Source organism: Lissotriton vulgaris, chromosome 9 (genome assembly GCF_964263255.1).
Source record: "Lissotriton vulgaris chromosome 9, aLisVul1.2, whole genome shotgun sequence".
NCBI lineage: Eukaryota > Metazoa > Chordata > Amphibia > Caudata > Salamandridae > Lissotriton > Lissotriton vulgaris.
This window is the reverse complement of record NC_141697.1, coordinates 361,718,955-361,734,556: the sequence shown is the minus strand read 5'-3', so window position 1 is coordinate 361,734,556 and position 15,602 is coordinate 361,718,955. Positions and strand designations below refer to the sequence as shown.

Here is a 15,602-nt window from a genome sequence, read left to right as displayed (position 1 = left end):
TGGGTAGGAGTGAGAAGTTTTGGATAAGTATGAGGTTTCTGAGGCTTTCCAGCAGTGTAGTTGACTTTGGGTTGGTGAAGTCTTATAGGTGAAAGTTTAGGTTTCCTAGGAGGATGTAGGTAGTGGAGTTAACGATCAGTGTGGCGACTAAGTCCGGGAGGTTTCTGGTGAAGTTGACGTGTGGTCCTGGGCTGTCCAGGATAAAGTTAGCTGTAATTTGCAGTTTGAAATTGAGGTGTTCCGGGTAGTCCATTTCTGTTTCCAAGTTGGTGGTGCTGCTGATGGAGTCCTTGAATTCGATGAAGCTACCTCCTCCGGGGGTCTGTGTTGACGGTCTTGCTTGACAATCTTGTAACCAGATGGTATGGCTGCAGCTATATGTGGTGTTGAGTCCGTGGTAAGCCATGTTTTGGTGAGCAGCTCCGTCCAGCAGGTCCCAGATCTCTGTGGCAGTTGTTGACAAGCATGCATTATATTGAGTTTTGCTGTGCAAGCAGATGTCAGACAGTGCTGGTGAAAGCTCTTTCTATGTTGTATGGTAGGAGTGCAGGGAGGAGTGGGTGGGTTTTATGGTGTGGAGAAACATGCGGGGGCAGCGGTGGGTCATGGAAGATGAGGGTTTCTGGCTCTGGGTGCCATCCATAAGCACATGGGCTTGCCTTTGGTATGCCAGCAATGAGCAGACGTTTGCCCTGCAGATGCCTTTAAGTAGATCCTGGAAGGGGGAACAATGACCGGAGATGGTGAAGGTAATGCGTGGGCAGAAGTATAGCAGGGGCACTCAAAAAAGGCACATTGTTTGCAGACCTTAAAATTACTTATTTTGACTATGGGTTGCTTTTGAAGAATAACGTGTAGATGTTCGGGGGTTACCGGTCTCCGTATAAAATAAAATACTCCAGTGGGCACCAACCACATGGGACTTTGTTTAAGAGTTCACACTAGTCCACTGCCTGCACCTGCTACACACACAAAAGCACTAGGAAGAGGGTAGAAAAGCATGGCGTGTTAGAAAGCCATGTCCTGGACCCCTTCCCCACCTTCGCTGAGAATTCTACAAACCATTACCAGTCATATGCTGCTGCAATTGAAGAGGAGAGCTTGTTGGAAGGACACAAGGTTTGGACACACCCTCCAAACAGCTGAAGGATGTGTTCAGTTGACTTTAATGGTAGAGCGGATGGTCAAATGGTAGAGCGGATGGTCAAATGGTAGAGCGGATGGTGCCAGAATGTACTGGACTTTGTCAAAAGATGAACATAGAGCAGTGTGGAATAGGTTAAGGAGGGAGTTTTACTCTTATTTGTGAGCTATTTTCCTGCAGTAAGACCAGACACTCACATTCGTTAAACTCCGCATTATATGTCTGTTGTTTGTTCCAGAACGTGCACCCAGATTGAACAACTATAGTTGGGGAGGTTTTGGGATTGACCATGGAGTAATCAGTTGTTTCCCAGTCTGTTTTATATTGTACATTTTTCTTCCTTTTAGTTTGAAAAACAATGGACTGATCCTAAAAGACTTCCATTAAGAGAAGTCGGTGTGTTTTAGGGGCTTCTAAATTGATTTTTCTGTATCATGTGCAGAAGTGTTCTGTTTTATTCTTCTTTACCAAGCACACAAGTTTGAAGAAGAGGGGGTTTTAGAGGACAAGTTATTATTAACAGTAACTTATACTGTATTGATGGTCTCAGTTCAGAGCCGTTCTGTCCTTTAAAATAAATTACATGTGGGTTATATGGTTGAATGTCAAATGGAGTATATATAGGTGCTAACCTATTGCTTTTGTTCCCCCTAATTTCCATTTGTTTGTGTACTACAGTCCTGCAGAAAGAACGTATGACGGAAAGGTCAGAGTAACTGTGGAAGTTGTTGGTAAAGGAAAATTCAAAGGTGTTGGAAGAAGTTACAGGATTGCCAAGTCTGCCGCTGCAAGACGAGCCCTTCGTAGCCTCAAAGCAAATCAACCTCCGGTCTTAATCAGCTGAAGCGGTGATTCATTGCCCCCTAGACAGCAAAAAGGTTGAGAGGAACAAACTGAATAGAAGACTGAACTTAATGTGTGTTAGAAAGCAGATCATTGTGACAGTAGAAAATGTAACATGTACAAAAGTGTTCAAATTAATGGCAATTTGATAGTTGTTTGCGCAAACACAATCTTGTCTTCTTTCCTCACTTTTTTCTGCTTTGGTTTTCACAAGAGTGCTTTATTCACTGCATTTCAAAATGTTTCTGAAATAACTATCAGGTTGTTGTGCTTTTTATGTTTACCTTTTTTATGTTCCTGCTACCTTAGGGTGACATGGCAAAGGAGTAGTAGCCTAAAGCAGGTTTTAGGTTTATATATCTATATCATGTTTTTGTGTTGGTGTGTGTATGTACATATGTTTGATGCCATATTGGCAATAGGTGACAATCAATTGATCCTAATAAAACATATTATTGTGACCAATTGTTATAATACATCTTACCACTACCTTTGATCACCTTGTAGATCAATATGGCATCAGAACAATTAGCATCAAGAAGCATTGTAATTTCACATTTGCACACAAATACACGAGGAGCCGAATTCATGGAAGTGAATTCTTTGCATGTTTCTGGGAGTCCTTGCCTTTCCTTAATCAGTTTTGTAAATAAATGATAATACATCATCCTCTGTTACGTACTCATAGCTAAATGCACTCGCATACACACACACTTTTACATGTGTATGCATATATACTACATTTAAGTTCCTCAATCTGTGCACTAGTGCCAGTCATAAAGCAGTTAATGAATTGCACTGTAAAATCTGGTATAAGAGTGAGTGTGCCAGAACTGTGTTTTTGTGTCATCTTTGTATTAAGGTGACATACCAAATCATTATTGCACTTATATGGTAGGGAAAATCAGTTACATTTATGATACTGGTATATGTTTCAGTTTTACACCAATCAGTTTTCCATGAAATAGCTTTTTGCCTTAAAGCAAACTCTAATATTTCTTCAATTACAGAATTGATAAGAAAGGACATTCTACATTCCCTCCATTTTGTTGTGTGTTGGCAAATCAACTCTGGATTTTCAGCACAATAAGCTGACTGTGATTTAAATTACTACAATAGTATTACAGAAGTAATCAACAACAATATTTTGACACAGAGTAGATATTGATAATCTACAGTAATAGTCTACAGTCTAAAGTAATATATATATTTTTTTTAACCAGAAGCTAGCAATAGTTGTTGACTAATTTTCGAGTTTAACAATTTTGAGAGCAGAATGCTTCTGTGTTAGAAGCATTAGGTGATGTTAATGTTCTTGTATAAACTGTTAGGCTAACTGTAATCTTACATATCACTCTTAAAATATGCTGCAGATTTTATAATGAATTGATTACTTATTTAACACTTGGAGCACCTTTACACCGAGTTTTCTCAAGTTTCTTACTGTACTTTTCATAATGTTGCATGCGTCACCTACCAAAGTTGTGCTGGTATATGACATGAAATATCTCAATGAAAGAAACTGCCGTACTTTTGATATGTTTGTGATTTGTTGTCATTAAGAATCTTCTGTTTCAGTGTTTTAAGTAGAAATCAGGTTGCTAGCCTATGCCTGAATTCTTTTAATTACATTGTTTCGGCATCCTTCACTTGAATACCTCAGTTCTCATTTTCCTCTGTATCTCAAGCATTGCCTATTTTTTGGTTTGATGCTGTTGTGTGTATCAAGCTTGAAATGTAAGTACTTTTGCAGCTAGCTTTCTTCCATTTCCATCTTGTGGTTGTTTTACCTCTCTTTGCGGCTGAACTGGAAATGACTGTGCCTTATCAGTTTACAACAACCCATTCTTATTGTTTCTTATTGACCAGTGTTGACTGGGCTCCAGCTTTCTACAACATCAGTAAACCAAATGCTATGTTTATGTAGGCAATATTTTTATGGGCACAGGACATTTTTGTATGCATTTTTACCCATCCAAGGAGTTTGAATGCCGCACCTTAGAGGCTGCATTCTTTTTAGAAAAATCCTCTCTTCAAGTGAAAGGTAAGCGTCTGCTGGTGGCAACATTGGTAGCAGATGCAATATTATCAGTTCTGCCTTCAAATAGCATGGTGCACTCTTAGAAATCACATCTTGCCTAAGACCATTACTTTAATGGGCACAGTAACACAGAGTTGATTTTTAAACCGTGGAGACTTTAAAAAAAAAAGATGCCTTGTACTGGCCCTGATTCCATGCAATTCCCTCAGTCAACTAAGGGCTGTAGTAAATCGTATTTCCCTGAGTGTACTCCAGTTGTCTGAAGAGGATATAAATCTATTTGGGTAGTTTGACTTATTCCAAAATGAGTTATATTCTATAAGAAATGTCCAAAGGGATTCCGAGTAAGATGGTTTCCTGTGGTCGTAGCACTCTGTCAAAATCCAGTTACTCATAAGTCCCTAATTCAACCATGTTAACTCCCACTCAATTAAATGTGAGCTCCCATATTTTAAGATGTCATTAAAATGAGCGGGATTTTTCCACACTGACCCCCAATGTTTAAAAATATATATTTTTCTTTATATTGTAGTTGCCTTTGATCATGTAATTCATGTCCTCTATATGGTTTTTGCAGTAACTTGTGCTAACAACCATTAACATAGTAGCCTTCTGTACATGGTCATCTTTGTTGACCTCACTACTGAATTAGGGTTGTTTACTCACATTTGGCAGTTAATAGCTATAAAGCATACTTTCCTTTGTCCTCTTTTAAGTATTACGACATAAAACACAATGCCTAGAAATATATCAGAGTTTGGCACTCCACCATTTTAAATTACTTTTCTGTTGTTTTTCATACATTTACCCTTATATTAACCACCTGCTGGACAGGCCCTTGTGCCACCTTATCGCATACTGTGACCACTGCTCTGCTGATTCTTCCTTTAGATCAAATGCTTTAGTTAGGCATTCATTTGTAAACTGTGTTGCCTTACACAAGCTGGTCTGGTTTCGATACACACAATCTCTTGCCACAACTTGTAAATTTGAAGGAGTTCTAGTCTAATTGAGAGGCAAGCACAAGTTACTTATGGTAGTCTTAGTGCAACTACTCCCTTCTAAGCACCCACCACCTTTCTTACAGATACAGCCACAAAGCTACATCCAGATGGGTTTTTAAGTTTAAAATAAAGAGGTGAGGAATGCAGGGCATTGAGCAATGCACTGTTTCAAAGGCCCTGAAGCTTTTTAAACTGTTAAGGCACAGGTTCTGGTTTTCCACAAGATTCTCATAAGCTATAAATGGGAGGCATCCTACAGATGAATAGTAGTGGTGTTACTACGGGTGAGTAACTTTTTTTTGCACTGTAATAATAATACCTCTTAATTTACTTTAAAAACAAAAAAACTGTGGGCAAGACTCTTGTTCCACATAACCATTGTTAGCGGTGTGCTGCAATATTTTTTTCTTTACCCATTGATCATTCTTTAAGTCTGACAAAGCTAAGCAGGGTGTTTTTTTTTTTATTTTGCTGCACGTCATTCTGAAATTGATGGGTTTTAATGCTCAGTTTTATGTGTTTAACTAGTGGTACTTACAGTGCGCCTTTAACCTTGTCCTTCTGCAGTACATACAGTGAGGTCCAATTTTATAAACCTTTTGAAAAAAGGGGCCTTGACTATTTCTGCAAAGATATTCGTTTGTAAGCTCTCTTTTTATCAATCATTGTATCAACTAAGTCTTTGTTTCAGATATAGTAATACATATATTCTTTAGTTTATTTTTGCGAAAGAGAAACACAAAGAAATATCCGTTTGACTCACATCAACACAGAGCTAATTAATACCTTTGGTAGTGGAGAGGAAAACATAACGTTGATTTGTTCTGTAATTACTTTACTTCCATTATATAGTTAAACACGTGTTGCTAAGGGTCACAGGGAATCTGTGGATAGCTCCTAACTTGGTCACGCCCCAGCTTTGAATTTGAGAAACTCTTCTTGATAATGTTGCACCATAGAAACCCAAGAAAACTACAGTTCTACAAAGATTAGTTTAAAATAATTGGTTAAAGAATCTATATCCTGAATGCAATATAGAGCCACATTTTATATGAAATGTATTGTCCCAGCCCACTGTAGAACACTGGACCAATCTGCTATGACAGTTAATTTCCTGTGAAGGTCTTCAAGCTGTGATTTTTGAATGCCTGGTATTTGCTTGACCCTGAATTTAACATTGTGGAACATTGGATCTGTCATTGCATGTATTGATAAAATATAACTTATTTCCAGTTTATTTTTTTAACATGATCCTTTGTCACTGCGTCAGCTTTTTCCATTCTTGTTAGGCAAGTCCTCTTCAAAATAAAATGGGTATCTGAGGTCGAAATGCAACTTGCTAGAGCTGCTAATGCTTACAGAATTGCCTATATTTTTTTACTCTTGATCTGACACGTTTCAGATATATATTTGCACCACCTAGGATAGTATCATTTTGTTTTGTGAATCTTAAGTGTTCTCTTTTAAAGATTATTTACTTTGATTATGTAAAAATCCGTATGCCTTTTCTTCAAATAAATGTTTCAGTTTAATATGTTTTGGTTTTAATCTGATTGCATTTTTTATGTTAAAATAACTTTACCACTAAAACAGTCTCAAAAACGGACGAACGTTGTGCATAGCTGATATTTTCTTTTTGTTAAATGTGCTTTGATTAAAATAGTTAGGCAGTCCGCTTGTATGATTGTGTGTTCTGGTGTGAGAGATTTGAGATGAGTGGTTGTTTTATAATTTTAAGTTATAAAGGCAATTTCTCAACCATCTGTGGCAATTAAGCTGAAATGTATTTTGAGAAAAAAGCATGAAATGTATTCCTTGGAGTGTCCAAGTCAAAATAGTTTGAAGAATGAGAAATCACTCATTTTGTTGTAAGCACATGAAAGCTTTCAGTGTGAAATAGACTGATTCAACTCGTTTCGGAATGCCAAAACCATGCATCTTGGAAACTTTTTTATTCTACCTTTACACTAAGATTATTTAAGTTGTCAGTTGGATCCACAGACTTGTACATTAAACAGTGCACTTATAAAGGGTACAGGACAGTGTTCAGTCTCTGGCACTTCATATTGTTGGTATAAAGTCAGTGCCTAAGTAGCCAGTATGCCTTGATTGGATGTTTAAGATTGTGTCAGCAAGTGTTTTTCATGGGTAGCTTCTTGGTGCTCAAATAGCGGCTAAGAAGTTAAGGTTTGACTAGGGAACTGTTAACTCAATCACCTCCTTTTGCGATTTATGTCAAGTTTCAGCCAGGCACTTACCTTGAGATTAGCATGTTTTAAGTGTGGCTACTTGTATTGAAATGGGAGGCTCGAAAAATCAAAAAAATTGTACTAGTCATGTAGGACTAGTACCTTAAAAATTTCCTCGACCTAACTGCAACCTACTTGACCTCAGTCTGTGAAAGCGGAGCAAATGTGACAAGATAACAAGATTTAAAGGCATCTTTATTGCTCATTAACTTTGTGAGCAATAAAAATGCCTTCAAATCTTATCTTGTCACATTTGCTCCGTTGTCACAGACAGAGGACAAAAGTTGGTTTGTTTTCCTATTTGCCAGAAAGGGCAGGTAGGACCTAAAAACAGCTCGACCTTGTTAAATTTAGCTCGACTATGCGAGCGGTTGAGTGGAATTTTCGAGCCCTGAATGGGTTGCTGGCATTTATTGTTCAGGAACTATATTTCGATGCTGTGGTTGTAATCCCTATTGAAAATTGTATGAAATATAATATACCTGCAAAATATTTACTTTGTCTATAAACATTTACTTTCCACTACTCTAACAAGTAATCACCATTGAAACTTCTTCTTTCATAAACGTAGAAATTTTACAATTAATCGTGGTTTGGCAACCAATAGGTAAACATTCTTCTGGCAATCAAACTGCTTTCTCATACCAGAAAATGATACTACTCCCATTATATAGTCGTGTTGAATCTCGAGAATCATGCTTTAAGTGTGTCATTAGCAGAGTTAATCCTTCTTGATCTTCGTCGTTGATCTGAAGTAGGCAGCAATCATTGAGGTATTGTGGGAGTGAATGTATGTCTAAGGGCAAGAGGGTAAGTTCTCTATGTGATCAAAATTAATCAGGCTTGAATGTCCTTAGTCTTATTTAAGGAAATACAGCCTGAAACAAAGCAACCCAAAATATTTATTATAGTGTGCTCAGTCTTATTCTGTGAAAAATGTTATTTGTGCAGGCTGTCCATAATATGTCATTCAGTTGTAGCACACATGAGGCAAAACAATATGCCTACTTATATTACAGAGTCAATCTTCTGCATGTTAATCAGAGACAATTTTATTAACAGAACACATGCCAACTTTGGGGGCTAAATTGTTATGATAGGAAGTATTTTTCATTTTCTTCTTCAATTTTAGATAATTGTTTGTGAATTTGTTGATGTTGTATTATCTATTAACATATTGACTTAAAGAAGCTATTCTCATATCGAGGGTTACAATGTTGTCAGTCCAAGAAATCTTGATTCTAGTGTTTAGGAAAGAATTGTGAGCATTTGATTAAGGAACATTTCAGAGGCATCATGAATCTGGTCACAGGAGGGCCTGTTGCAAATGTTGAAACACATTAATGGGAACAAACTTTCCTACACAGTTGTTTGCTTAAACAAGACTGAAATACACCTGCTAATATTGATTCTGTGCACCAAGTGATATCAGCCCCTCCCGTAAATCAGTATACCAGACCTTGTGTGTACAATTGTGTGTTTATGAAGCAAGTTATACCACACATATGGTTGTTAGAGGGGTGTCCGAAGCTATACTACACTTTGAGTTCTCTTATATTGGGACCTTTCAATCATAGATGCAGGATTCTATTGCCCTGGATAACATTCCTCTTGAGAGGACGTGGTTTTCAATTTTTATAACTTTTGATACTTCTTTATTTTATGGTTTAAATTGACATGTTTCAGAATCCAAATATCTGACCTTCTAGTGCTCTTATTGCCTGTGTTTGATATCTAGATATTTTCTTTCTTGAACATACCTACAGATCTCACCCTAATTCATGTCACTGTATTCAATGTGCTGCCTTGGTGCAGTATCCCAGTAGAAAAACCAAAATGGATGCAATGATCTGACTTCAGTGAGTGACATTTTGCTTTACAGTTTTCCTAAGACCCCTAAAGCCTTCTCCATTCCAAACTGCTATTAACTGCTTATTTAACCGCGAAGGATGACCCAAAAGGTTGCATTGACCAAAACAAAGATAGTTGTGAGGAACTGATGAAACAAGTGCAGTACTAAACTTAGAGACAAACAATGGCAGGCAAGATTTTTCCTAATAACATATTCTTGTGGTTTGTATAATGGTAAAGGCATGCCATAACATATTCAGGCTGGTGGGTAGGGTGATTGGGTATGCAATAAATGCTCAATCACTGCCCTACCATATCTGTCCTAATGTCATTGTCTCTGCAGTGTTGAGTTAGAATATGATGCGTGTTCCAGGTATAATCTGAGGCTTTTCAATCGGAGTTCTATCTTGTATGTGTAGGCATTGCTCCTATAAAGCTTCTTGTTTATCAATGCATGCCTAGAGATGTGGAGACTTTGTGTATGGCATTGGAGCATTGTTAATTATAAACAAAAAGTGGGATTTTATACCCCTGTAGTCCCACCTGAAAGTGTGTATATTAGTTTTTGATTTTAGTGTCAGAAAAGTAGATCAGGGTGTATAAATATTTGCTATATATAAAGAATGTTTTTCAACACCTCCACAAGGGGCAATAAGAAGTACACCAACACAATCACAGTGCTGAACGTGCTCCCTATTGGGCTAAAGAGTAAATCTGATTAGGCTCAAATTGAGTTTTTGTCAAAGTTCCTAGGACGCAGCTGTGAAAAGTATCTAAAGAAATGTGAACTGAAATGTATGTACTTGATTTTCTTTCTCCATAATCACATCTGAATGTATGCCACCCGAGTATAGCAGTTAGTCATTTCATGCATCATACTTTTTATTGGATTCCATGACAGATTTTGATTAGATCTTATTTTTCCCTAAATGTTTTGCTGGTGGTGCATGTTTGTGGGCATTGTGTCAAACCTTAGATCTGCGTTAATTAGTTTGGGAAAAGGTTGTCTAGAAACTCAGCCTTTTGGATCTAAATATTTTATCCAAGTTTTGGGTTGGCATTATCATATGAAGCAAGCTTTTTAATTTATTGATTGGAAAGTCCACTCCCAGGGACAGTGAATGGGTCAGGCATGAAAGCGATTTGTGTACTTCTTTCATAGAAAAATCCAATTTATATTGAATCTTATACATTTTTATTTTGGACAAGCCTTCTACCGGTACCTTTGGGATTACTTTCTTTTAAGTCGCTTGTCCATAATTTATTTTCTCAGTAATGCCTGATTGTACAGCCTATTTTGGGTGGAGGGCAACCTGAATACCCTGGTGTACTTGCTTTCTTAAATCAACTGACAAATGAACTTTAATGACTGGTGTGTGCTGAGAATGAGACCTCTTTCACCTGCTTCTGAAGAGGGGTTAGCAAAAAAGATCCTGAGGCATAGAGAAATACTATGCCCCATCAACTAAGACCACCTTTAGGAATGCCTTTCTGTGGTTGTAGAAAAATACCTAAGACACAGTTCCCCACTCTTCAACCATTGCCTGTCCTGCTGTGGGGCCAACTAATTTCTATCTTGATTATTTTTGTGTTAATGTCCATGGTTACATTGATTTGGCACTATTTCTATATATCAGCCTTTGAAAAGGATGACTTGACAAGTGTCGCTCTATATAGCCCAAGGGACACTTGCCTTTGAAACCTTAAGAAGTAAGACATCTGTCCATGGTGTAATTAACAAAAAGTTCCTGTCCTCACTGAAGTACACTGTCTTAGACACATGCAACAGACAGTGGTTTTGACACAGAGTGTAATTGAACTTCACCAAACTACTGTTCTGTCTGCCTTAGATTTCTTTCTGGTGGAATGTGTGAGTAGTAGCTGAAAGAGTAGCAGTCCTGATATGGGCCCTGGAATTTCAGCTATCACTAATGGTGATTCCCATTTGTTAAAATAATCAGTGGTGGCTGCTCCCAGGAAGCAGCAGTGGGGCAGGGAGGAAAAAATCACTTACTTGCTGGCTGACCTGCCGCCACCTCTCATCCGTCCTTTTCCTGGCTTCTTCTCTGAAAACAGGAAGCAGGAAGCACTCAGGATGCCCATAGCCAATCACAGTGTTGCAATGCAGCATTGTGATTGGTCTGAGCATCGTGGTTTGGTGCTCAACCAGGGAATGGGAGCCTGGGCATGTTCTCCACCCAGGCTGTAATGTATCCTGGGTGGAGAAAATGAAAAGGTACACAAAAGTGCCCAGGAGGTCCAGCCAAACATTCATGCCCACTTACATAGTGCCCACCACTCCTCCCCTTGCTCTGTGAACAGAGCAGATCCAAAACGCCACGGCAGGAACAAATACTATTTTAAGTACCTTTTTTTTCAGTGCGAACAGCAGTGGGGCGAAACTGCTCCGCCTTAGCGGAGGAGCCGCCACTGAAACTCATGAGCCGATTTGCTGCACCTCGAAAAGTTCTCCTTTACCTCAGTTTCTTTGAGGAAATTTGCTTAAAACAAAACCATTCGAAATATGAAAGGTTCTTACCGGAAATAATATTGCTAATTGGAGCCTAAAACAATTCTCATACTTTAAAATGGCACTTTCTTATGAGACTGAAAAATCATTCATTATGTATCCCTTCCAAACTTCTGACTTTGACACCTATCTCAAACTTTGCCAGGCTGTGTGTTTCTGAGGGGACATGATTTTGGCTGCGGGACTGGTAGAAATATTTTTGAAAACTCTGGCGGAAAATGACCAAATATTAGTTTGTTAATAAAAAAATGGAAGTGTTTCACAATTTGTAATGCATACACATACCATAAAGTAGCTAACCTGTCAATTTGGTCACGGATCAAATGTACACTTTAGCTTAGTCTACCTATATTCTAGTGTATGGTTTATCTTTTTTTTAAAGTTGAAAATATAGCAGTTAAGGGGTTTTAAACTACTGCTGGGATATCGCTGTTTTGTCACTGTGGCTCACTGAAGCCATAAGATGGAATCCTGGAACAGGACCTTGTATTTACTATGTGGAAAGGTGAAGGGCAAAGAATATTGGGTTTTCTTTTTAAGATAGCTATGTTGTGCAAATCGTCAACCAAAATAATATTTAAAATAAGTTTCCAAACAAGCCAATTGGACACCTTTAGAAAGAAGGGTAAAAAGCCTACTTTAATAATATCCTGGAGAGTTGTTTTCTATTTACTTTCATACATGCCCTTAAAATAGACTTGTTCTCGTTTTTTTATGTGCCTTCTTGTGATTGCATCAGTTCTTGTAGTTAAAATATCGAGTTCAACACCTATCAGTCTTGTGTGAATGGTCTCCCTAGATGCCACATTCACTTGTGTGAAATATAATGGTATATTTGTTAAGACTTTTTTCATTTTAGCAATTAACTTTCCAATCAAATGGTTGCATTCCATTTATTGGGTTGGGATGGGATACTACCCTTAGCTTGGTTGTTTTGTTCCTCTGGAAGGTACACCAGAGAGAAGTATACCAATCACCTAAATGATGGTGCTGAAGGCCAGAGTTTAGTCTTATGCCCTTGTACTGGTTGGTATTAAATAATTGTTACATTTCACTTGTCAATCATTTTGGGAATTGTATTGCAGTATGAGACCGTACAGGAGCTTCCAAAAAATCACATGCAGTGTGGGTATTTCACAGAACCTTTTCCTGTAAATTGATCTATTCAAATTCGGTTTGTGCATAGGTCTGCCCCTGAAACTTTGCCATATGGTGCCATACGGTGGGTAAATGTAACATTTTTTTTAGGGTTTGGTGTGAAGCCCAGGATAATTAATCCTTTTAATTGGTTAGCCCGAAAAATGTGGTTTTCTTTTCAGATTCCTTTATCTAGGGATCAGTTGCGCTTGACTGCATTTAATAGAGCTTGCTCAGGTGACAGCTAAATTGAAAAGGGCTCTTAGATATTTTGTGTTTTTCTGAAACTGATCATTGCATGTAGCTCGGTCATGTTCCCGATGTTGTTGAGTAACTATCATAGGAATCTGTCTCCCTGTGTAGGTACGCCATGTTGGCTTTGCTTACCTTTCTGCTACTATTTGTAGATCTCCCCACAGGTATGACTGTGAGGACGGTTTACTTCCTCCTTTTCTCTCATCCCTCTTTAATGAATTCTACATTTTGTAAATTTGTGTGTGGGGTGGAGTATGTACATATATAATATCTTCTAGAAAAACATTGACTAAAATTTTACAAGCCAACACATTTTTTTCTCCATGGTAAAATTGTTGTTCATTTATTTGTCTTATGTGCATTTATGGAGAATTTGTTACTCTGCTTCTCAAAGTCTTCAAGGTAGGTTTCATGTATGCCTTTCGATAGGTAGGTTTCTTGTGTATCTTTTTCAGGGGTTAAAAGCTGTAAGAGAAAATGCACGATCTATGCACTTGTTATAAAAATACTTATGCTGCAATTCATTGTTTCATCCACATGTGTTTGTGATCACCTCATCCCGTTTAATGGGTTATTGTGCATGATGTTCACTTAAATAATGGCGCTGAGAACCAAATATCTTTTCTACCTAATATGCCCTCGGATTCTGCTATCACTGATCCCATGTGTGTATTGGTGTTTTTCAGTTTCTTGTCCTTCATGCATGGAAGGCAAACTTTACCTATTGGGTACCAAGCGGGGGCACGAAGTTACTGTGAAGAAAAAACTGAAGAGGTTTTTTTTTTTGGGGTGTTTGTCAATATTTGTTGAAACTGTGCCAATTGAACTGTATTATCTGCTCAATGTTTTCATTTTGCATGATATGTGAAAAGCATCATTATGTATGATCTGTTGGAACATTGAAACTGAGCAAAGGTAGCTCAACAATAATTTCCTTGATGTAGTCTCATGTCGTAGGTTTGGAAACCATGTTGCTGGTATTCTAACAATTGAACATGACTTCTGACTGTTTCTTTTTTTATGGAGAGGTGTCTTTCTACAGGCTCCTTTCCGTTTTAAGCTTGGGAATCCTTTACAATCGATCGAAAAAATTTACACGATAAATGAATTGCAAGTGAAATTGCCTCTTTTCAATACATAATTTCTTCATATATTGAAAGCCCGGCTGCTTTGTGCTGCCCTTGTATATGTCTTGTCTTTTGCTGTTTGTGGAAAAAGAGGATCCAAGTGCATGGCCCTAGATGAATTTATTTCATTTTAGCCCCTACCTGCTACCCTGGTCTGCCCGGGATTAGCATTTGGCTCCAGATCGTGCTGCCTGCCACTTAGACTCGATTTTAATACTGTGCTCAAACTTGGTGAGGATATGCAATGCTGTCTGGCTGTAAAAGAGGAAAATTACTCAATGAATGGCACTTCTGTACATGTTTATATTTCTTTTTCACGAACCTTAAACCTTTTTCTCTCAATTTCTACTTTGTACTTCATAGTGCAATTTTTACTATGCTGTAATTGTGTATTTAAGGCTTTGTTTTGCTCTGTCCATGTAGCACAAATAAGCATTGCCGTTGGTACCATGCTTTACCTCATTTCAACAGAAAATATGCTCAGTTAAGATTAATGTGTTGTGGCTTTGCTGCTATTTTGAGTCGCTAAATTGGAAAAAAGTCTATGCATGTCTGCGATTTATCGTTTACTTACACAACCAAAATAGATTTGTCTGTGTAGAAATTGAGCACACATTCTACTGGAAACAAGTATGGCAAATTACAGGTTCAATATTCAGTCTGTTTAGTTACACAAATAATATTGTAAAGTAAAAGAAAGGCCTTTCATGATTACTTTTGCAACATTAAGCAAATCATCATGCCAATGTAGATGTTTTCATCATAGGGCAGCACCCTGTAAATCAGAATATCGTGAGACTTTTTATTTGTAACTAAATTCTGCCAAAATATATCAGTTTGTGCCACAGTATTCGGATGTGTGTGCACTCTTTACTCATTGTAATCGCCTGGGAATCCCCTATCATGGAAAAGCGCACACATGCTGGCGACAGAAAATGGCATACACATGCTTTCCACTGTGCAGTAAATTATATATTTGTTGTTTCTGTCATGAGCAGCAACAGCACCAGCAATTTGCAACATGTATAGCTTAAGGTGATTATGATTCATTTTGCGAGTTGTACTCGATTCGGCTATTAATGTGGATACCACTTTACCTCAAAACTATGTATCATTTCTCATCAGTACAGACTATTATCATAGCTCCTTCAGAGCTGTGGTAATCACACTGGTGTACTAATCTCCACTACTAGATTGATGGAATGCTTGAAACTAGCTTTTCATCTATGGGCTAGTAAAAAAAACTTACATTTTTAGAAAATAAATGGAAGTGAGTAAATTATATAATTGCTTTTTTACAGTAGATAAGTGTTGCAAAGTATTCATACAGGTCATTCTTCAGCTATTCACTGGTAGCTGAACGAATCTGCGTTCTAGCAATACCAATTTGTAAAATTTAAATGTGGGTTATTAATTCAAAT

At 37.8% G+C, this 15,602-nt stretch overlaps 1 protein-coding gene across 1 annotated transcript in view; it reads left to right on the top strand.

The window, feature by feature from the left end:
- The window catches only part of DICER1 (dicer 1, ribonuclease III), a 521,797-nt gene extending 515,231 nt beyond the window's left edge, over positions 1 to 6,566 (top strand). The window contains exon 28 of the mRNA XM_086937733.1: positions 1,823 to 6,566. Coding sequence (XP_086793859.1) covers positions 1,823 to 1,988 — 166 coding nt within the window. The 3' untranslated portion in view covers positions 1,989 to 6,566. The remainder of the gene's footprint in view (positions 1 to 1,822) is intronic.
- The last annotated feature ends 9,036 nt before the right edge of the window (positions 6,567 to 15,602 follow it).